At 46.1% G+C, this 24,721-nt stretch overlaps 1 protein-coding gene across 2 annotated transcripts in view; it reads right to left on the bottom strand.

Moving 5' to 3' along the window:
- Positions 1-24,721, bottom strand: part of PRKAR2A (protein kinase cAMP-dependent type II regulatory subunit alpha) — a 127,582-nt gene that overhangs the window by 43,281 nt on the left and 59,580 nt on the right. For both annotated transcript variants that reach the window (XM_075938415.1, XM_075938414.1), the window contains one exon: positions 3,836-3,888. In XM_075938415.1, the coding sequence (XP_075794530.1) occupies positions 3,836-3,888 (53 nt within the window). The remainder of the gene's footprint in view (positions 1-3,835; positions 3,889-24,721) is intronic.

Here is a 24,721-nt window from a genome sequence, read left to right as displayed (position 1 = left end):
TGGCCACGGAAGATCTGGAGCGGGAACCAGCCAGCGGGACACAGCTGGAAGCAGCTGGGGGTGGGGAGGACTGGCTGGGGAAGATCCGGAGTAGGAACCGGCCAGTGGGACACAGATCTGGCGGAGGGGGCAGGGGAGCAAATCAGCAGGCGGGGAGCAGGACTGACCCGAGCTGTGCAGATCCTAGGGTGCTCCTGTCCCGCGTGAGTGAGTCCGGCTGCAGCTCCACCATGAGCTTGACCAGTGCGCAGGAGCGTGGACCGGGCTGCCCCTCCTCCTCTTCACTCGCAACCAGGGCTCCCAGCACCGATCACGCCCCACCTCCGAGTCACTCCACCCGCCCCCACCAGGCTTCCGTCCAGCACCCAGCCAGAAAACCAGGAAATACCGAACATTGCACATTTTTTTACTGGACAGAGGGCCCAAAAACTGGACTGTCCGGTAGAAAACCAGACACCTGGCAACCCTAGTCTCCGGTGGTTCCCTTTGTACCTTAGTGTGCTAGGCCCTGCCTCAGGCCGGTCAAAGACAAAAGGACAGATAGCTTCCCATTGTTTATACAGATGCTCCTTGGGTGTTAATGTTTTGTACTCTATCCCCACCTTCTATGGAAAGTTACCTGGTCAAACTCCACTACCAGGTGGCATGGTCACACATCTGCCTAAGACCAGCCACTGCTTAGACTTAAAGGACAAACAAGGCAGTTCTCAAGTCGTTAAGTTGATCATAGGGATGTTAAATTGCAGGTAACTAACTGAATCGTCGATGCAAAATGCGACTAGTCGATAGGGCGCCTCCGCCTCTGAAGCGGCTGTTGCTACACTTTAAAGGTGAAAGCACCACATGGAGCCCAGGGTCAGCTGGGGACTCCCCTGCTGGTGGGGGCTCCATGCAGCACTGCTGCTTTGAAACACAAGAAGGAGCCTCATGGCAGGCTCCCGCAACGACGGTTCAAAGTAGCAGCACCACGCAGAGCCCGGGGTCTGGCTCCACGCGGCACTGCCGCTTTGAAGTACCCCCTGCTTCCCCCTCCCTTGTTACCTCTTTCTGATAGAGGCAGCAAAAGGGGGGGGGAAGGAAGTGACTAGTCGACAAGCTTGCTGACTCTCCGATAAGCATGTGCTCATTGGATAGCTGACTAGTCTTTCACATCCCTAGCTGATCACCTAGTCATTAAGGGTTCCGAGGAGCACCATCGAGGGCTTACATTTGCACATTTTAAACCATTTCATCACTCATATTTCTGACTTTTCATATAAGAATGATACATGCACCCAAGACATACAGATCCAGCAGACTGTCACATTAACATCGATAGCTTACATGAGGAATTTTAGCCAAAGCATCTTCAAGTTCTGCATATTTATATTCATAAGCCAATTTCATGAAGTATGGGGGCTGGACTGTCACAGTGAAGCTAGTGTAGAAAGAGCTTCTCCCTGATGAATGACCTTTCCTAAGCATTTTCAGACACTAGGCATAGGAGGTTAGGAACTAAAATCTTTCCCTTGCACCAGTGAAAATGAGTCATCCATTCAGTCTTAAGAGATGAATGATCCTGCCGTGAGGGCACGGGTCTGGACTTGATCCCTCGAACTCCCTTCCAGTTCTAGTGTCCTATGATTCTATGGGCTTCTAAAAAGTGGAGATCCGAGTCCGCAGATGACAACAGCTTGTCCCAACAGAACCACACAGCCTACTAACAACACTATTTGTTTAATTTTATTCTAAATCTAATATTAATAAAATTAAAAATCAAGTGATAGAAGTAGACTAAACTATGTTTGTAGAGAAAACACTGAACAGGAGGGAAGAGGAAGATGGGGTATCCCAGCAACAGCAACTTATGGAGCCACACAAGTGATGATTCCACAAGCGAAAATAACGTGCAGCTCCAATGGTCACAACGTTAGGAGGTTCAGATTTTGGTGCAGAGAGTAGGTGTCTATACTGACAATAAGTTAATTGGAAATTTTATTTTCATTAAGCCACAAATTCCACTGCAGTATTTGAAGTGCTCAGGCCCACCGGTAAGAGGGAGCACAAGGGCAGCTGCCCCAGGCCTGGTGATCCGGCAGCTAGCGCTCCATGCCCTTCAAATCCATGGTTCTCAACCTTGTTCATACTGCAGACTGGAAAACCCATTCACAAACTTTTGGTGGACCAGTAATGTGTTGTTTGCATATTCATTACGCAAATCGTGAATATTCAAATATGTAAATATAATGTTACCAGTCCACCAAAAGTTTGTGAATGGGTTTGCGGGTCTGTGGTATAAAAAGCCTCAGCACCCAGAGCCCCCCAGTGCCAGTCCTAACCCCTAGAGCCCCCCCACCCCTCACTACCCTCAGTGCCAGCCACTGACCCCAGAGTCCCTGCACCCAAGATCTTGACAAGATCCGAAGTATATGGCATAGTACCTAGATACCTTTGTGAGGATTATTAAAGAAATTTCTGGACAGTACAAAAGTCTTATATATTTGAGTGGCCATAACCATGGTACATTATCTAAAATACTTGATACCAGAATTTCATTGGCCATCACTACAAAAATGAAGACAGATGTGTTTCCTTCAGATGGCATCTTTCCACATAAAGAGGACTAATGCCAATTTTTTTCACTAAAATAATTCCTTATTGTAATGAAAACAAAATCCAAGTAAATTCACTAGGGGTTAAAATAGGATACTAAGCATATAAAAGGATGAATTGCTTCAAATTAACCATAAAGATAGCCAGGATTCTGAAAGAAAGTTATACAATTAAGTATTTAGCCATTAAAAACAGAAGAACATAAATGTTGGATGTAAAAAAAATTCTTTAAGTCAAAAAGCCTCTAACGCAATAAATGAATCCACTTTTCAAAAACATATTTGCAGTTTCCAGAGATCCCCATCATCTGGTTTTCAGTGGTTTGTACTAAAAGATTTTAAAAAGCATCTTTTCCTTCATAATAAACTAAATTGCCTTTAAATGTTCACAATAGGAAAAATATGCCATGTCCTTGAGTCTAACAAGGTAAGTGAGGTGCATTCCAGAAGTCAAAGGAAATATGACCCCATCAACCAGGAACGGTAATATCCCTATAAATGACTGATTTACAAAGATTCAACAACTGGTGACTACAGGCTCCCTTCAGCCTAAAAGCTGGCTCCCCACGAGCACTGGCTCCGTAGAACTGCCTGCCCTCTGCCCCACGCTGCTGCCTTTATTGAAAACAGCAGCGCGGAGGGAGAGGGGCCAGGAGAGGCTGCTCCATGGGGATGGTGGAGCAGCCTCTGTCTCCATGGAGCTCGGGCCCTCCATGAACAGGGACTGCTGCTGCCTCCGTATGAGAGGCAGCAGCATGGTGTGGCAGGGGGCTTCCCGGGAGTGGGGCCAGGAGTGCACTGGCCCCCAAGGACTATTGGATAATTGTGCGATTACACGATTATTAAATTATTCAATATTTAATATCCCTAAAAACCATATGAGGTCTTTTAATCGAGGCATCCAGAGAGCTGTGCTAAAGCTTAACTAATTCTTCACACTAGCATTACTGCTCCAAGACTTGTATGAACAAGTCCTACGGAAGCAGATAATTAAGGATGGAAAAGATTTGAGTTCACATAAATAGTAGGCCTCTAGGTACAATTTTAAAATGCTTTTGGACAACAGATTTGTCCATCCAAGCCCATTCTGCACAAAGGAACACACAGAACAAAGACGCTCAACATGTCAGAAATCTGCTGTCAGTAATCATTTCACATTGCAGAATTAACAAGGGGATGAGATGCTTCCATATATATGTAACCTCTGCAAAAGACTGTGCCAGGTGTGATTTGCCCACTCTTACCCTTGGTTCTGTATCTTCCTCTTCCTCATCTGGGTTGAAGGCTTCAGCACAAACTTAACAGGGAGAAGAAGAAAACAAAGGTTACATAAAAGCTCTATTTCACAGGAGCATAAGACAGACAACATTTCAATTCCTTCCCCCTACATTTGTCCTTCTATATTTCACTTTTGTTTCCAAAGTGATTTGTGCGTGAATAGTGCCACAATGTCACAGTATGAAATCCTACTTTGTTATCAGAATGGATACATTTTGGGAGCATGCAGACACCCAAGTGAAGGGCATGTAAAAGACTGAGTGAGCTTCCTCCACATTAGCCAAACTAAAACTTTCAAAACTCCACCTCTAAACAGCAAGCTTACCTTTCAAATAATATAGTACTCTAATGCACACATACATATTTCAGTTCGGCAATGTCTTACACCAAATTTATCTTAATCATGAACACAGATCCATTCACAAAACTTGCCCTAAGCCAGGACTCTGGGTGGGCCCTCCTCACCTCATCATAACCTCTTCCCCCAGAAGCCCTAGAATGCGTCGGGGGGGCGGGGGGAGAGTGTCAAGGACAGCCTCACATTCAACCCCAGGGATGTCTCACGAACCAAAAGGCTGTCCTCTTCCCAATTGTGAGCACAACCCCCAGAAGCAGCCACGCTGACCTCCTTTTGTGTGTTTGCTCTGTCTTCCCTTCATAAAAATGCATCATTTGTGAATAACAGTCTCTTTACTGAAGGGGTGGGGAGTCACAGGGAAGCACACTGAATACTGTGGCACCTCACTGAGAACAACATGCATGACACTCAAATCTGGCCATTCATAAAACTGTCTTTCAAATAATCTCCGATTAGCATTGCCCCTCACTGTGCTCTCCTTATGGCCTGGCGTCTGGCAGCTCAAAATCCCTCACTAGACGCTGCGTCGTGGCATTCCCCCAGACAGATACATTTCCCCCTTAATCTCACAAATATTATGGAGCACACAGCAGGATGCCATCACAACAGGAAGGTGGCTTTTGATGAGGTCTAACCTCATTCGCAAACTGCGGAACCTTCCCTTTAAACACCCAAAAGCACATTCTGCACTTCTGTAGTTGAGCTGCTCCTTGCTGCGGTCCAGGCTGCTCATGTAGGGCTTCATGAGCCACTGGGTAGGCTGGGTCGCCACGGATCACTATCGGCATTTCAACATCTATTGCAATTTTCCAGTTAGGGAAAAAGTTCCAGTTTGCCACGTGCCAAAGAGGCAGGAGTGCCTAGAGATGCACACGTCATTCACTGAAGATATTTTTTGTTAAGCCAAGCTGATTGCCTCCCATATTTGCTATTTTTCCTGCTCACTGGACGATTTGTACCTGTGTCAATAAGGCTTCTTTAAAAATACAGCCAGCTCTCCTAGACTCCCTTCTCCTTCATATTAGCCTCCCAGAGGATTCTGCTCATCAGTTCCCTGACAGTGTCAAAATCTGCTTTTCTAAAGTGCAGTGTCCATATCTTGATGCTCATCCATCTTCCTTCTCTCAGGATCGTGAACTCAACCACTTCATGGTCACTGCTGCCCAAGTTGCCACCTACTTCTATTTCCCCTACCAAATCATCCCTGTTTGTGAGCAACAGGTCATCAAGAGGAACATAACCCCTAGTTGATTCCTCCAGCACTTGCACCAGGAGACTGTCCCCAATATTCTCCAAAAACTTTATGGATTTCTTTTATAGTTGCTCTGTGTCCATTATCATTTCTAGTTAATTTCATGTTTCTTTCATAACTGTTCAGTCACACATAAAAACTCACATTTCAATATTAACCCAATGTCATTTGACTAAGAGAAGACTGCAGCTCTAGCAAGTTGACACTTTCCTTTTTCAGCTCTTTTTAGATCAGTGATGGGCAGGGTTGATGTGTAGGAAGGGGCACAAGGGGAAACATGCCTCCAGCTAGGAGCTGACAGGACCAGAGTCCCTGAGTGTCCAGAAGGACTAGCAGGTGGGGGGGGGGGGAGGCCTTGGCACCAGCAGCAGGAGTTGGCTCACCCGCACTCACTGACAGGGAAAGTGGAGGAACGTGATCCCAGATCATTCTGACATCTTGGCCTGCCATTGCGGGAAGCAGCAGGACTGCTCCTGTGCCCACTGGCAGGAAGTGGAGCAACACGGCCAGAGGAGCATAGCAAGCTGGGGCTGCGTTGCTCTGCTTCCCCTGCCACTGGTGGTAAGAGTGGCAGGGTCAGAGCCCCGCTAGTCCCCCAGGCCGTATCAGTTGGGGGAAGATGTGGGGCAGCATGGGGAAGAGGAAGGGAAAGGACAGAAGAGGGGCAAGGAGAGGTAAGGCCAGGGCAGAGGGGGTTGTTCCGGTTCTACCCTAGGCTGAGGAGGGTCACGTGGCTGGTGACTCCCCTTGGCTTCCCCCCTCACCAGCTGCTCCAATGACTGACATTTGCCATTTTGGGAATATCAAAGAAAATCAAACAGTGTTGCTGAAAGACAGTGACACGGAAGAGCTCTTACAAGGTCTGGAACAGTTTTCTATAGCTGTATGTTTCATTCCCATTTGTGTGGTGGAGCTCAGTGTTCTGCTCCTCAGTAAGGAAAACCCTGCTCACTGGCAAACAGATTTCCTGTATTGTTTAGATGAGCCTGCGGGATCCCGTTTACTGACTGAAAGGTATTTTACATCCCTAATGGAAACCCTGCAAGGATACAAAGGGCTGGAGTTCCAGGTCAGGGTAAAAAGAGAGACTGACCTGAAGATTATGCCTGAAATAAGAACAGCTCTTTAGGGTAAGAATCTGCTTGTTGTTTAGTTCATTAGAACTAGCTATGTGTTTTCATTCTAATGTAGTAACTTAACTTTGTCTGTTTTCACTTGCAACCACTTAAATCCTATTGTCTCTACTTAATAAAACACTTTTGTTTACTATTAGGCCCACTGTAAATAATTGTTACCTGAGGGGAGCAATCAGTGTGCATCTCTCTTGTTCACTGATAAAGAGGGCAAACTGCCTCATGAACTTTCACTGTGTAAAAACTTTTACTGAGAGAAAGGCTGATTTATTTGCTGTTCTGATCCCTCTTGAGGGCTGGTTTCCTGGATGCTGTGCCCTAGAACTGCATTCTCCGGAAGCTGAAATAGTTCAGCGTCTGCATTGTTCTTGGGGGGGGGGGGGGGGGGGGGAGAACGGGAGGATAACGCCCACATTGTACGTTGTCTGGGGAAGAACAGAGGATCCTGCCCAGCAGAATAAGATGATGGGGTGCCCAAGAGAGCAAGGCGGCAGGTGACAGTGGCATTTGCAGCACACCATAGAACAATCCCAAATGGTCATCAGTGATTTCACCCTGTCACACCATAACTTCTCTAAAACTATTGGTTAAGTATCTGTGCAAGATCAGAGCTAGAAATCTTCTTTATGCAGTGAGACAAATATGCCATTCTTGCTGCTAAACTGCAGCAAGGGAGGTTTGGATTGGACATTAGGAAAAACTTCCTACCTGTCAGGGGGGTGAAACACTGGAGTAAATTGCCTAGCGGGGCTGTGGAATCTCCGTCTCTGGAGACAGTTAAGAGCAGGTTAGACAGACACCAGTCAGGGATGATCTAGACCGGGGTTCCCAACCTGGGGTACACGTACCCCCAGGGGGTATGAGAAGCTCGTCAAGAGGGCACGGGGAGTAGCTGATAAATGACTAGATTATCCTAATTGAAATATTCCAAAAGTAGTCATGTTAGTGAAAAAAGGTGTGGATTTTAGAGTCTAGAATTTATTTCCTTTCCTATTGAATAGGGGATACGGAAAGGTTTACTAAAAGCCAAGAGGGTACAGAAAAAGGTTGGGAACCCCTGATCTACTCGGTGCTTGGTCCTGCCGTGAGGGCAGGGGACTGGACTTGATGACCTCTTGAGATCCCTTCCAGTTCTAGTATTCTATGATTCCCCCACCCCCTTGGTATAACTGGACTACAGTATCGCTTGTTATGACAACAAACATTTCCATATATATTTGAAAATTAACACAAATAGTTACTAGTTGCATGAATATGTACACTAGTTCTTTTGAGGAGTTATTCTTCTCTTGATACCTGAAGAGTTACAAGCACAACTTTAATTAATACCTGAGTACATGCAACTTAGCTCGTTGGAGAGATAGAGTGGGTGAGGTAATATCTGTCACCCATGTTTTCTCTCTGCTTGGGATGCGAAAGCTTAGTTGGTTCTGGTTAACAGGTGGAGACTAGAGCAGCTACCAACCCACCATGGGCAGGTGGCTGTTTCACCCCCACTGAGCCTGCTGCAGACACAGGCTGCTCAGGCAGGGAGTAGCCCCTGTCCACTGTGGCCTGGGTGCGTCACAGGCAAGAGCTACTCCAGGCATTCTGCCCACGGCGGAGCCACAGGGAGGAACTGCTCCAGCCCCTCCCCTTAATTGGTTAACCGGTTAAACTTCAAGTTTAACTGGTTAACCAATTATGCAGGATTTTACATTCCTCCCCTCTGGGACTGACACAGCTACAACACTGAATATAGGAAGGCTTGATTTTTAACTCCTTACCAAAGAATGAATAAATCCACCCAGCCACTCACTTATTCCTTTTGCAAGGAATTATCCTTTTGAATAAAAATGTGTATATCTTTGCAGCAATAGAGAGGTATCCATTATGTCATACACACTGACCATCTGGTATTATAGACTAATTTTGGTTAACATGAAAGCAACTACTTAGCATTTACATAATACTACAGCTTCAAAGCACTTTGCAACATAATCAGTAAACCTCAGAACACTGACAGAAGTTCCTTCATTTTACAGATGAAGGCTGAGGCACAGAGAGGTTAAGCAATTTCCCCAAAGACATCTTGTGACTGAAGCAGGATTATAGCTCTTAGTTCTGTATTCACACCAGTAAATATAGGCATCCCATTAGGTCCTGAACTGGTCTGGATACTAGAGTACTGGCAGAATACTTTGTACAACATAAAGTTACATCTTGCTACAGAATTGATTAAAAACAATGTAACTTTATATGGAAGTTGTGTAAAAAAGCAGCTCACATTCTGACATGGGTAATGCCTTGATTTTGACTATCACAATGTTTGAACAGTAATTCAAATGTGCTACTTAATTTTTACTTCAAATCTCTGACTGGATGTTTAAACAAAATCTTAAAAAGACAAGAGTATCTTACAGGTAATAATTTGTATTATATATGCTGTATGTGCCCTGATATATTAAGTCAGTCAGTCAGTCAGAAAGAAAAACATTCTGTTGATCCTATTCCAAACACTCCACTGTGGGACAGCTATCTAACAAAGTCTCACTGATGACATAGATGTCCATAAAAATGGTCAACCGGAAAATATGATGCTACTGCTATTTCAGCATACCCTACTTTACAGCATGAGGCAGAAGGCTTACTTTTAATTATCTGCAGTGTTTATCCACTTTCATAACCACAAGATATGTATAACTGATTCAGATTAAACCAGCAACCGAGTACCAAAAATAAGTAATATTTTATCTTGGTTATAAACAGCAGGGGGAAATGTTTAATTTTACATTTGGCCTTTTTTGTACATTGCTCAAGACTCTAGGATTCCAAGAAATTACTCAGTAAATCTGTGCTTCCAAGGTCAGCATCGCCTCTTCACATAGTTTTGTAACCGGTATGATTTAGCTGATTAAAAAAAGCAGTCCGAGTATTTTCCTTCCTAGAAACAAAAAATCCTCTCTCAATGCCCAAACATAGGGGCTGTGTCTAGACTGGCCAGTTTTTCCGGAAAATCAGCCGCTTTTCCGGAAAAACTTGCCAGCTGTCTACACTGGCCGCTTGAATTTCCGCAAAAGCACTGACTTCCTACTGTAAGAAATCAGTGCTTCTTGCAGAAATACTATGCTGCTCCCGTTTGGGTCCCTTTTGCGCAAAAGGGCCAATGTAGACAGCTGAGATTTGTTTTGCACAAAAAAGCCCCAATTGCGAAAATGGCGATCGGGGCTTTTTTGCGGAAAAGAGCGTCTAGATTGGCCACGGACGCTTTTCCGTGAAAAGCATTTCCGGAAAATCATGCCAGTCTAGACGTAGCCAGGAATCCTTGCACCTGTAACACATGAATTGCAAAGACAAAGGCCTGTATCACATGAAAGAACCACCAACTCTAGAAATAGTGCATAAAAAGACTTTTGAATGAAGATGCAAAAGAAAAAGAAGTAGTTCATTTAGTGTTGAAAATTATCTCCACTTTTCTGTTACCTATCATTTCTAAGTCAGCGGTTCCCAAGCTTTATACTAAGTTGACTTACTAACAATTTTTTCTTGTCTCTTTTGTGGACACACAATATTATGTAACTACTATTTCTAAATGCTTTTTATTCAAACACAGACACAAAATTATGTGCTTTTCATACCGCTAGTACATCTTCCCAGCCTCTGCTCCCTACTGTCACCTGCTCAACTCACCCCACCCCCAAATCCCTTTGCTCTTTCCCTCCTAGCCCTGCCCACCTCACACTCACTACAGCAGCAGCTCCTGTCTGTGAGCCTGGACCCAGCCCCCAGCTCTGAATATTGCAACTTGGTGCACTACCTCACCTTATCCTGGTCACCTTTCTGCCAAGACAAGCCAAACCCGCAAATGGTATCTCACCTTAGTAACTTGTTCTTCAAGATGTAGAATCTTAGAACACCAGAACTGGAAGGGAACTCGAGAAGTCATCGAGTCCAGGCCCCTGCCCTCACAGCAGGACCAAGCATGGTCTAGATCCGGGGTCACCAACCAGTAGATCGTGAGCTACCGGTAGATCTCAGGGGCTCTGAGAGTACCTCTTGAGCCCTCTCTGAACTGCGCACCCGCGCAGTACATTTACATTAGATTTCCTCATTTGAGGAGCAACTACTCACTGAGCAACAACACAGGTGAGTAGCTACGAGGAATGGTGGGAGCTGGGAGGTCGGGAGGGCTGAAACACCCCAGCCAGCTGACTGTGGCTTTCACAGCTGGAGCTAGGAGCAGCCTCCCTGGGTTGAGTGCAGGGCAGCCAGGCTGGAGGGAAGAGAAGCAGCTGCCCGGACAGCTTGCCATGGCGCTCAGCCAGGGTGCACCACGCTCCACGTGGGCTGGCGCAGAGGAGAAGCTGCCTGGCCTGCTGGCTGTGGCGTTCAGCCCAGAGGAGGCTGAACCACGCTCCAGCTGATTGGGCGGCTTCCCCTCTGCGCCTGCCCACGTGGAGCTTGGTGGCACCATGGCAGAGCACCATGGCCAGCTGGCCGGGCACCCCGCTTTTCTTCGCTCCAGCCTGGCTGCCCTGCGGTCAGTCCGGAGGGAGCACGGGTTGGAGGCTTCCCTCTGTGGCTGGTGTAGGGAACTCCCTGCCCCCAACCTTGTTCCCTCTCCTCTGCCCCAAACTTGTCCCCCGCCCTCGTGGTCCCCCGTTCCCTCTCCCTTGCCCCCCCCCGACTCCGCTACAGAAACCTGCCCCCCCTGCAGAAACTTGTCCCCCAGCACCCTGCTCCCCCTGCAGAAACCAGTTCCTTCTGACACCCTGTCTCCTACTACAGAAACCTGTCCCCCTGCTCCCCTCTGCAGAAACTTGTCCCCCAGCACCCTGCTCCCCCTGCAGAAACCAGTTCCTTCTGGCACCCTGTCTCCTACTACAGAAACCTGTCCCCCTACTCCCCTGCTGCAGAAACCTGCCCTGGCACCCTGCCCCGGCACCCTGCCCCCTCTCCCCTGCCCCCACTGGCACCCTGTTCCCTGCTCCAGAACCCACTAGCACCTCTCCCCAGTACTGTGTCCCCTGCTCCCAAATGGCTTTTCTATGGGTCAGTGACACCTGACTCAAGGCAGGTTCCCTGCCATTCTCATAAAGAAAGACAATGCAGAAACTTTTTGTGTTTAACATAGTGGCCAACAAACCCCCAATTGGGGCCAAACCCCCATCTGGCCACAACCACTCCTGCACTCCCCCTTCCCCAGACCCTAGATCTGAGCCTATCAAACACTGGAACCTCATGCCCTCAGCCCCTCACATATCCCAACCCAAATTCCTGCACCCTCACATCCGCAAGCCTGTGGCTTGCTTAGTATCCCAACACTGCCCAGCCTGGAGCCCCCTCCCCGAGCTAGTGTCCCCTTCTCCACCCCCTCCTGCATCCAGATTTCCTCCCAGAGCTTGCACCTCTCACCCCTTCCCACACCCAAATCCCTCATTCCCACCCCAGAGCCTACACATCCTGTCTCAACACAGCAAGGGTCCAGCTAGACTGCAGGAGTTTTTCAGGATTCTGGAGATATCCCAGAAAAACTCTTCTGCATCCAGGGTTGCGTTTGTTCTTCCGCTTTTTTAGTGGAAGAGCAAACAGGCTCTTTTGGTCACCCCTATATTCCTCTTTCCACAAGGAATAAGGTGGCTTCCAAAAGAAGGGGTTTTTTTCCTGACATTTGGTCCAATGTAGACAGGCCAAATGTTGGAAAAACCTCTTCCTACAGGAGAATAAAAAATAAAAAAAATAAGCAGCAGTATAAGGATTGGGGATAGCAAGTGATGGAGAGGAGGAGAATAGAGAGGGCGGGGCTTCAAGGAAGGGGCAGGGCGGTAGATCTTGGCTTGGTCTGTCATTTAAAAAGTGATCTTGGGTGTAAAAAAAGTTGGAGACCACTGGTCTAGATCACCCCTGATAGATGTCTATCTAACCTGCTTTTAAATATCCCCATAGATGGAGATTCCACAACTTCCCCAGGCAACTTATTCCAGTGTTTAACCACCCTGACAGGTAGGAAATTTTTCCTAATGTCCAACCTAAACCTCTCTTGCTTCAATTTAAGCCCATTGCTTCTTGTTCTATCCTCAGAGGCCAAGGAGAACAATTTTTCTCCCTCCTCGTGACACCCTTTTAGATACCTGAAAACCGCTCATGTCCCCGCTCAGTCTTCTCCTTTCCAATCCCCGGGCAGATTCATATGGGAGAAGACGGCCTTTCAGATACCCCGGACCCAACCCGCTTAGGGATTTATAGGTCATAACCAAAACCTTAAATTGTGCTCAGAAACATACCGGTAGTCAGTGCAGCTGCCGGAGCACTGGGATAATGTGCTCCATATAACGGGTAGAACAACAGTGCCTCCGATACCCAACTCCGCCAGGCATTTGTAGCCAGACAGAAACCCTTCTCCCCCCCCCCCCCCCCCCCCCCCCCCCCCCCCCGACATCCTGGGGAGAGAGAATCCTTGAGAGCGAAACTCTATCTTCAAAGGCTCCAGGGCCTCCAGAGGTGCTGGAATAACTATGGCCCTGGATGCTAGACAGAAACCAGATAATAGCAGCAATTGGGCCAGCAGACGATTGGGGCCTTGGGCTACCTATGACTGGTACCAGTATTATTACGCCTATTCACCGTCCCAGAAGAGGAATCTGCCGCCCCATCAGAAAAAGGATGTCTGGCCCTAATGATTTAGTTACCTCCACCTCACAGGTACAAATTAAGCTTCGGACACCCTGTGGGAATGGGCGTCACAAAGACGTTCCAACTTAATTGGCATTTTAATGACAAGAGAAGCGTCTACGTGACCACAGGGGTATAAAGTAGGGCCCTGTGCCCCACTCTAATTGGAGATCCACCCACATACCTGCTGGTCAGGCGGTCTTGGACCCCCGAGACTTTAGGGACACCTTAGTCTCATACTGACTGCTTCTCATTGGGATTGAGAGGAACCTGGCTTCGCCGGAGTAAGGATTGCAGGGGTGAGAATATACCTGTCTATTTTGCATGCATTTAATAAGAGATCAGAGAACCAAAAGGGTTTCATGGTACCTGTAAGTGACTTTTTAGTGTAATTTCTGTCTCGTCCTTTTTGTAGTGGCTGTGTTATCTGTAACACAGCAGTAACATTTAACAGCTAAGTTTGCCTTGTAACAATAAAATAGTAACTGTTTAAGCTTTAACCTGACTCCTCCTGTTGCTGTAATGGAACCAGACACAATTAAAAGGATCACAGTTGGTCAGTAAGAGCTGAGCATTGGGTTGTGCCGCCTCCACGGGGCAAAACTTTGGGGCGCCCGTCAGCCTTTCGGCTGCCTGCTGCAAAGGTACCCCGGTCCTAGCAGTTGAAGACTCGGGTGTATAACACACACACAGCACGCACTGCCCTGACCACCGGCTGACAGCATTCCAGAAAGACACCATGGTCGATGGTACCAAAAGCCGCTGAGAGGTCCAAGAGAATCAACAAGGATACACTCCCACTGTCTATCTCCTGGCGTAGGTCGTCTATCAGGGCAACCAGGATAGTTTCAGTTCCAAAACCTGGCCTAAAGCCAGACTTAAATGGATCTAAATAATCTGTTTCTTCCAAAAAAGCTTGGAGTTGCAACGCCACCACCTGCTCGAGTATCTTGCCCAAGAACGGAATATTAGCAACTGAGCGATAGTTATTTAAATCATGTGGGTCCAGGGAAGGCTTCTTGAGTAACAGTTTTATCACTACCTCTTTCAGGGCGGCAGGAACCATACCAGATCTAAAGGATGCATTAACAATCCCCTGGACCCAGCCAATCATCCCTTCCCAGCTAGATTTAATAATCCACGAAGGCCAGGGGTCGAGCGAGCACATGATGGGTCGCACTCTTCCAGGCACCTTGTCCACATCCTCAGTATGCAACAGCTGAAACTGTTCCAAAGAAAAAGAACTGGGCAGTGCGCTCAACACATTCTGTGCCCCACTTACATAGCAGCCAGAGTCCAAATCAGACTGAATGCGAGTGATCTTATCTGCAAAGTACTTCGCAAATCACAGTGGGGAGCCAAGAGCTCCTCCATTTCATCATGAGTATCCGACTGTAACAAGCCCCACATCACTCAAAACAGTTCTGCTGGGCGGCATTATGCGGATGCGATATGGGCGAAAAATTAGCTTTTCTTCGCTGTCAGTACTGCTACAGAGGAAGCTCACAATTCAGCCCACAATCCATCAGACTCAGCTCTAATTCTCAGAAGGAGCAGACCCAGCTGCTTGGTATCATCTGCAAACTTAATAAGAGTACTCTCTATGCCAATATCTAAATCGTTGATGAAGATATTGAATAGAACCGGTCCCAAACCAGACCCCTGCGGAACCCCACTTGTTATGCCCTTCCAGCAGGATTGTGAACCATTAATAACTACTCTCTGAGAATGGTTATCCAGCCAGTTATGTACTCACCTTATAGTAATCCCATCTAAGTTGTATTTGCCTAATTTATTGATAAGAATATCATGCGAAACCGTATCAAATGCCTTACCATAGTCTAGGTATACGACATCCACCACTTCTCCCTTATCAACAAGACTCATTATCCTATCAAAGAAAGCTATCCGATTTGTTTGACATGATTTGTTCTTTACAAATCCATGCTGGCTTCTCCCTATCGCTTTATTATCTTCCAGGTATTTGCAGATGAATTCCTTAATTACTTGCTCCATTATCTTCCCTGGCACAGAAGTTAAACTGACTGGTCTGTAATTTCCTGGGTTGTATGTATTGCTCATATTTGTTCCAATTAGGTGTGTGCACCAGGTGCACAACTAGCTGCTACCCGCTGACCCTGCCGACCTGGCCCTTCCTTTGTTCCTTCTTGTCGGCTACAGAGGAGAAGGATGGATGAGTATGGAATAAACCTCGAAGAACAATAGCTATAAAGGGAACCACTTTTCATTCTTGCTTATTCATACATACTCCAATTAGGTGACTCACAAGCCAATATCCAGGAGGATAGGGTTGGAGCTACAGTACCAGTCCTGTTGTGACTGGTGCTTGATAGCTTGTAAGGTGAAGGTATGCACAGATGACCACGTTGTGGCTCTGCAGATTTCCTGGATGGGTGCAGGAGCCAGGAATAATGCTGACAAGGCTTGCGCATGGGTAGAGTGCGCAGTAAGCAGAAGTGGAGGGACCTTAACCAGGTCACAAGAGTGGACGCATGCAGTAATTCAAGACTAAATGTGCTGCAACGAGAGCGCCTGTCCCTTCATCCGATCCACCACTGCCAAGAACAGCTGTGAAGTCTTACGGAAGGGCTTGGCCTGTTCAGTGCATAAGGCCAGTGCACATCTCATGTCAAGGGTGCACGAGCATGGTTCCCTAGAGCTCTGATGAGGCTCAGGGTAGAAAGAAAGATATTCTGCCTGGTGTGGAAACTGGAATCCACCTTTTGGAGGAAAGTCGGGTGAAGCGAAGCTGTAGTTTATTCTTATGAAAAATAATATATGTGGGTTCTGATGTTAGGGCTTTGAGTCTGGAGACTCTGCGGACGGAGGTGATGGACACCAGGAAGACCTCCTTCCAGAACAAATAAAGAAGAGTACATGGCTAGTGGCTCGAATGGTGGGCCCATCAGGGCAGACAGGACAAGGATGAGGTTCCAGATAGGGGCAAGGTGGCAGACTTGAGAGCGGAGCCTGTTTTTACCCTTGAGAAAGTGCCCTCCCACAGGCCTTCAAAAAACCAACCAACCAGCTTCTCTGGAATGGAAGGCGGACATGGCCACAAAGCAACAACGTCGAACCTTGCTGCTTCAGGGATACCATGTAATCCAGCACCTGAGGGACAGAGGTAGATAAAGGATGGAGGTTGCACTGCAGACACCAGCACAAGAAGTGTTTCCATGTTGCCAGGTAGGTACGCCTGGTAGACTATTTTCAACTACTAAGGAGAGCCTTCTGAACTCACTCTTGAGTAGGTGCACTCTGCAGGGGTTAGCCATGCCGCAAGATAGAGCGAGCACAGGTACGAGTGACAAAGGCAACCATAGTCATGCGTGAGGAGGTGTAGGAGCAGTGGGAGTGACATCGGGTGCTGCACCAAGAGCTCGAAGAGTGTGATACCAGTGCTGATGGGCTCGAGCCAGGGCCAGGGCCACGGGTGGCTGCCCTGCTGCCCCACACCAGAGCAGCTGAACAGCCACTGCATGGCTCTGCTGGGGAGGTGGGTGGGCCTCAAATTCTTGATGTGTGCCCATGCAGGCATGTGCCTTTGAGAGAACACTGGTCACAGAATTATACAACAACTTCAGGGTGAAATCTAATGTAACTACACTACATTTATCAAACTAACTGAAGTCACAACTACTAGTTTCTAAAAGTGAATTCTTGATATTTAATAATTAAAATAATTTTTAAAGAAACCTCTGTATTCCAAAGAAGAAAAGGGCTTCTTTCCATTGATGTAATGAATAGTGACTCAGATTTCTTACACGAGCGCACCTACACAATACATCACTACTTTCATCTGCCCTCCCACACGCTTCGCTTCTGTGCGCAGACCAGCATTTCAAGGACAGTTTATTGTCACAGTTACGATGTCAGTTCTGCAATGAAGACCAGAAAAAAATGACAAGCCTATCGGATGATGATTGTCACAGAGAGACCATTAGTAACACTCTGCAGTTCTAAAATAAATCTCTCACAGATGGCTTGACCGTGAACACTCACTAGGAGTCCCCATACCAGCAGTCACTCTATTACAACTGCAAACAGCGAAATATGAGAGTTCACAAAATCTCAGCAGGCGCCACTGCTCTCTGGCCAGCAAGCTCTGGAGGCAGCGCAGAAATATCGGGTGCTCTGGGGCTGGAGTATCCAGAAGGAAAACTAGTGGGTACTTAGTACCCACTGGCAGCAAAGCTCTCCCATCTGTACCTCTCCCTCCAGGGCCTCTTGCTCACTGGCAGCCCTGCTGATGTACTCCCCCGGCACTTCCCACACCTCCCACCACCCAGAAACAGCTAAGTAAAGGGAAGGCAGTGACAGCTGTTTCACAGCATTCAGAGGCTCTGGGAGGGAGGGAGGAAGGGAAAGGAGTAAGGATGCATTGCACTTGGGGGAGTGAGCAGAAAAAAGAGGGATGGGGCACAGGTTTAGGGGAAGGGTTGAGTGGGAGAGGGGCAAGAGGCAGGGTGGGGGTTGGGGGAAGGGGTGAAGTGGGGTTAGAGCCTGGAGTGCATCAAACAGCCCTCGGCTAGAACAGAAGTCTGTGTCTATGCACAGAAGTAAGGATGGAACAATGGCAGTCCTACAATAGCCAGATTTCACAGGCATGACCAGATTTCATGTCCATGAATTTGGTAGCATCCTAAGGATGATAAACTGAATTTATCACACAGCTGTACATTTTGCAATGTGGCTGTCACACCACCACAGACGTGGTATGTGTGGTTATATAATGTACTAGTGAAGGGCCTTATGGTAAGTATGAGTGATAGCAAGTGACTAGTGTGATGTGCTGGGAGATTTCTCGTGAGTGGGAGGAGGGTTATGCTGAGGGATGTATGTTATTTGTGTAGGTAGGTAGTAAGTGATATGTGGCGCAGTGAGGGCCTGTGTGTGTTTTGGGGTTGCCGTGTGTGCTGGTCATACTGATCTGTGTCTGGGGAGAGGAGTTATTCTTTGGCACCACTTGTCAGGGTGGTGAATAAGGGGTACATGCTGCAGTGAAGGGCTACGTGCATTTGGGGTTACGGTATATGGTGGTCATGTGTGGGTGGTTATATTGATTTATGTGTGGACTGTGTTGAGCTGGGGCAGTTGTGCAGATTTGGGCATATGGTAAATGAGTGGTGTGCACTGTCATATGCAACTGTGTCTTTTGGAATTCTTGTGTGCTTGGTTGTGAGGAACAGTGGAATTTGGGCCAAGTAAACAACCATCTGCACCATCTCCCTCATACAACCCATGTAGAGTAAGAGAGGGTGACTGGTTGAGTTGCCTCTGATATCACAGTAATCTACCACTCGTGGCATGGCATAAATGCATGCAAGGCCCCTGCATGAATGTAATTCATAAAGTCACAATGGCTGAGAAATTAAAAATTGGATGGCAACAGATCACAAAAGCCAGTGAACATTCAACCAGATGATACTCTGAGTCAGTGTTTCCCAAATGTTGTTCCACAGAACCCCGGGGTTCCACAACGTGAAAATAAGGGCCCCGTGAGAAAATTCCATTACAATAACATTTCATTATTTAAAAAATAATAATTAATATTTAAGCATTCATTAATTTTATTGAAAATAATTTTCATTGGTGTTTACCACGATAAGTGACCCTGTGTAATGCCAGCCTAGCCAGACAGAGGGGACGATGAAGTCACTACTCAGTGCTGCGTGCGCAGTCAGTGGTGCGATCGCCTGTTATATACCACCGTTAACGTTAAATGTGATTTTTGTTTTTAAATATGTGCAATTAAACTAAATGTTGATCTCATGACCTTGTTTAGCATTTGCTTATTATTATCCTTACTTATTTGTGGTCTACTTTTTCAGCTCCATATACAAGACTGTTATTAGGGGTTCCGGAAAATTCTTTCGAGTTTAAAAGGGTCCCATGGCCAAATAAAATTGGCAAACACTGCTCTGAGCAAAGAAAGCCTTCAACCAGACCTGCAGCCATTTCCATCACTTCACACTGATTCTACAGACAACAGGCTACAGCTGACACACAGAATGAGCATCTTGGAAGTTTATACTATAGAGTACTCTAGTCAGGGATATTTAGTAATGCATCCCCCTCTGGACAGGGTTACTTCCTTGTGAAGGATAGAAGTGGGCTTATATGACAGGGATGCCACTGAGATAGCAGGCTACTGACCTGGAGCATTCAGGAGATCCCTTCCAGTCCTATGTCCTTATATACCCAAAAGGATGATTTCAATTCTTGTCTCTGGGTACATTAGAAAAGTTAACAATGATTGAAAAGTAAGATTTCCCATATTTGAACACTAATTTCCACTGTAAATTTCACATTTTACAAGGGGCATCAATTTGAAAATACTATTTATAAATTAATTTAAAGTAGTTTCAGATATTAACATTTCTGTGGGAGCTCCTCTTTCCTTGACTCTCCTAGCCATTTTTGTAGTTTTTACAAGCATACAATCCTAGGGCTGGAAGACACCTCAGGAGGTCATCGAGTTCAGCCCCCTGCCAAAGCAGGATCAATCCCAACTAAATCATCCCAGCCAGGACTTCATTAAGCCGAGACTTAAAAACCTCTAGGGATGGAGATTCCACAATCATCTCTCATTTTTTTAAATATCTTCTCTCCGTTGTTGATGGATGAGATCATGACTATTGAACAAGGAGACTGACTGCAGAAGACATTCAGTCAATTTATTCTCTGATCTTGAAGAAGCAAAGCAACAAATAAACAAAATGCCTTTTTAAACGCATAGTTTTATTATAGTAATTTGAAATTTAGCATTATAAATTGACCTTTCTATTCACACAACATGTTATTTGGCTATTCACATTTGTTAAACATGAAGCATTCAAAATCCCAGCTTGTGCACGAGTACTGTTCATTCTCTGTTTCTGACGTCTACATTTTATGAAGTGATTCCCAACCATTGAACTGTTTTCGTCAAAGACGTGTCTGTCTTTCTCATCTCTGCACATGGCTCCAAATATTATCTCTGCTCTGCCTTAAACGCCATATATAAATGCCTAGACTTTCCCCCGCTTCCACTGAGTCCTGCATCTTACCCTTGGCTCTAACATCTGACCATCCGTTAAAACTTAACACTGCCAGAAGTGCACTCAGTTTCCCTTCTTAATTCTCTTCACAACTCCTCTCACCATCATCCCTGCTCCTTATCAACACCCTGGGCAAGGCAGTGTTTTGAACCACAGTTCTGGTGTAGACAGTGCCATGTCAACAAGAGGGCTTCTCCCATCACCACAACTACCATCTTTCAGTGAGGTGGACTATCAGCCCTAACAAGAGACGCTCTCCTTTCAGTATAGATACGGTCTTCACTAAACATTGCGGCTACTCTGTGTGTAGATAAAACATTCCTTTTGGAATGGAAAGCTTTTCCTTTCCATTCCATCAACAGTACCAGTCTCATCCATCCAGTTGTCAGCTACTCACACTAATGTTTGGGTCTCCTTCCGTTCTGTACCCAATCACAGAATGCTGTTCTTCAATACAAGACTATTACCATAAAAACATGCAACATTCTCGCCTACCAAATTAACTTGACAATGTCCTTTTAAATATTCATTTTGTGAAGCACTCAAATTATAGTAGAACACTGCTAATTAAACACAAAGCACCCCTATTTCTGAATTATTTCTTCACACTTTTCAGTTTGAAATAAGAAAATAGTTAGACCTTCCACTGAAATCTGCATGTGGCCAGCGGAGCCAACAGCCATGACGGACCCCTGGGCAAACTGAGGACCAATGACTCCACACTGCTGGAATGGGCGGGGCCTCAGACAGAAGGGGCAGTGCCGCCCCGAGTGCGCCACATGGTGTTCCAGTGGCGATTTAAGTGGCCAAGAGCCCCGGGGCAGTTGCTCCCTTTGTCCCCTCTCCACATCAGCGGGCCTGTATGTGGCAATCAGGAGTAGGGAGAGGAAGACTGAAAGACTACCCTAAGAAGTGTAAGGCCAGATTTTGCCAGGATATCTATAAGAGTAAAAATGAGTCTTGTGGCACCTTGAAGATTAACAGATTTATTAGGGCATTTATAAGCTTTCATGCATACAACCCATTTCATCAGATGAACGGGATTGAAAGTTAGAGGCAGTATATACATATAAATTTTATTTATATACACAGACACAAGACACTTTGTAGTGTGATAACCAATTCAAATCTTTATTCCGTTCTAATTTGACTTACTGATTTTGCAAATGAATTGCAGATCAGCATTTTCCCTTTGTAATCATGTTTTGAAGGATTGCTTTTTTAAAAGAATGGCTACATTTAAACTCATTACTGTATGCCCAGAGAGGAACTGCTGGCACACATCACATTAGGGGATGTGCAGATGGATGAGTCCCTGATGGTGTGGCTTACGTGTTTAGGTCCTGTGAGGTATAAAAATGTGGACAGAGTTGATAATATGGGTATTTAAGTTTTAAGAACGCTTGATAAAGATCTTGTAGGTATTTATCTTTAAGGGAATTGAGCAGATAGGGCTTGAATGTAGACAATGGATTGTGTGGTGTTTCCTGGACCATCATTTATTTGTACTGTAGCATCGAGAAAGTGGATCACTTGTGTGGACTGGTCCTGGATGAGGTTGATGGTGGGTTGGAAATTATTAAAGTCCCACTGGAATTCTTCAGGGCCTCCTTCCCATGAGTCCATATGATGATGTCATAAAAAAAACCTGTGCTCTAGGTCATCCATAAAAATGCTGACGTGGGTAACGTGGGTAATGAGTCATGGTATTATTGGAGTTTCACAAGCCATATGATGAGTTTTCCACATCTCTACAATTTAAAGCATTGGTCATTTTTATTAAAATTTCATTTGCAAAATGGTTCTCTCAAACATAAGTTAGGAATATCTATTCCTCTAAACTCCTCCATACTCAAAAAAGAAAAGTGATCTAGCAGCCTATGAGGTGTGTTCTATACTATACACAGGGCTAAACAATTATGGTAATCTACTCACCCATGGCAAGTAGATTTTAGCCCGGCACAGCACCACAGCACGATCAGCGCATCCACAGCGTGCCAAACCGCGCGGCTGGCGAGCAGGGCTCGCCGCCGCTTGTCACGCCCTGACTATACATGTATGCCAAATCTGTGGAAGTCATCATTCTGAATTCTCACTTCATCAGATGTCTTATTAAATATTACAACTACTTGAATGCCATACTTTAGTGCAAATAAATATTTCACTTCTGTATCCCAGATCTAACACAGGCCCTAACCCCAAAACTGCCAGAGTGTTCCCCTTTAAATTATCAATACCAACATTGAACAGAAGACCTACTCTGTGATATTTTAATATCAAGGTCAGAGAAGAAGTTGCTAGCAAACGTTAGAACTAATGTTGTAGTTAGTTACTTGATCATTTTAAATAGAAATGTGATTTTTATAAAAAGTTGGCATTTTTATTTAGATTAAGTCAGAATACATTTCAAGTATATTACAAAGATAGTTCTAGAAATAACAAGGCAACCTAAAATTACTTCTCTGCTCAGTACCCATTGTAAAAACAGTAAAAACATGAAGCATTCTCTTTTCAGGAACACAGACCATCACTTCCATGACTTTACCCGGCATTGCTGAGAGAATAGCCAAAGATGTTCACTGTACCAGATCTCCCAAAAGTGCAAGACAGAAATATTTTTAAAAAGCATTTCCCCATTCTTGGTATTATTCATTTAAATATTCATTAAGTGAAATACATGAACTTGATATTTCTGAATTCAGTCCTTTGATAATTCTACAGTCAGCATTTCTGAAAAAGCTAAAATACAAATTTTCGACCTCATTTTAGTGGTTTACAAATTAAAGGTGTTCTCAGAATCAGGTGGAACATATTTAGTTTCCTTAGGGGTGTCAGGTAGAAAGTTGAATTCTTCCAGGGCATTGTGTTAGTATGTCAGAAACGTCTCAGAGTTGCAACTGAGATATGAGAACATCTTAGGATTAGCGTGGGAAGTGTCTCAGAATTCTGACATAGATATGAGGTTTGTTTTCTATTCTTGTAAGCACAGTACTCCGAATCTATTATTAACTAAAACTATAACAAGCAGAAACAGAAATTTGCCTGACTCTTTTCTACAACCAATCCTCACAAACTTTGTTTCCTCCACTACGGTAAGAAGAGTACGCCTCATGGACTTCTCCAGACAGATTAGTTCCAAAGCTGTTATCAGTTATCCTGCTAAGAAAAGGTAGCCTGTACCTTCCAAAAATTCACTGAAATTTAAAGGTAGCTCTCTCACCTCTGCATAATGGAAGTGAGAGTCTGGCCAGTGTGATGAAGTAGCTGTTCTTCCTGCAATACAGAATTCCTTCTTGCAGTATAGATTCCAAGGCCAGAAGGAACAGGCTACTTCCTGTTGAGGTAGCGCATAGTGTGTTGCAAACGTGTGAAGGAAAGACCAGGTGGCTGCCCTGCAAATTTCTGTGATTGGTACCTGGGCACCAAAGGCTACCGAGGACACCTGCGCCTTGGTAGAGTGTGCCTTCACCCTGAGAGGGGTTTTACCAGGCAGTTGATAACACTCCGCTATACACTGCGCCACCCATTTTGATAACCTTTGCGTAGAAATAGGTGAACCTTTCGTCTTATCCCCAAACGCAACGAACAATTGTTGGGATTTACCGAAGGGCTTGGTTCGGTCAACATAGAATGCCAGCACTCGCTTGGGGGTATGTCTACACTACAAAGTTAGTTCGAACTAACGGACGTTAGTTCGAACTAACTTTAATAGGTGCTACACTAGCGCTCCGCTAGTTCGAATTTGAATCGAACTAGCGGAGCGCTTAGTTCGAACTAGGTAAACCTCATTTTACGAGGACTAACGCCTAGTTCGAACTAGCTAGTTCGAACTAAGGGCTGTGTAGCCCTTTAGTTCGAACTAGTGGGAGGCTAGCCCTCCCCAGGTTTCCCTGGTGGCCACTCTGGCCAACACCAGGGAAACTCTATGCCCCCCTCCCGGCCCCGGACCCCTTAAAGGGGCACGGGCTGGCTACGGTGCCCGTGCCAGGTGCAAGCCTGCCAGCACCCAGCTAGCAGACCCTGCACCTGGCACGGCACAGAGCCACCCACCCGATGCCCCCCAGCCCACCCCCTCTTGCCGGGACCAGGCTGGCGGCTCCCGGGAGCTTGCCCTGGACCGCAAGAGGCGGGCACCTTCCTGGGCTAGTGCGGACATCGTGGTCCTCGTCCACGATCTCCGCACTAGGCACAGGAAAGTGGCTGTCTAGGGCAGGAGAGCTGCCAGCCTGGCCACCCAGGACCAGGTGTGCATGAAAATCAAGGGGGTCCACTGAGACCCCCGACACTGAGCCCTGAGCTTACAATGGCCGTACTGGGTCAGACCAAAGGTCCATCTAGCCCAGTAGCCTGTCTGCCAACAGCGGCCAACCCTAGGGACCCTGGAGGGGATGGACCGA

Source organism: Pelodiscus sinensis, chromosome 11 (assembly GCF_049634645.1).
Source record: "Pelodiscus sinensis isolate JC-2024 chromosome 11, ASM4963464v1, whole genome shotgun sequence".
NCBI classification, from domain to species: domain Eukaryota; kingdom Metazoa; phylum Chordata; order Testudines; family Trionychidae; genus Pelodiscus; species Pelodiscus sinensis.
Note: the sequence above shows the minus strand (reverse complement) of the source record. Positions and strands in the feature narration are given on the sequence as shown.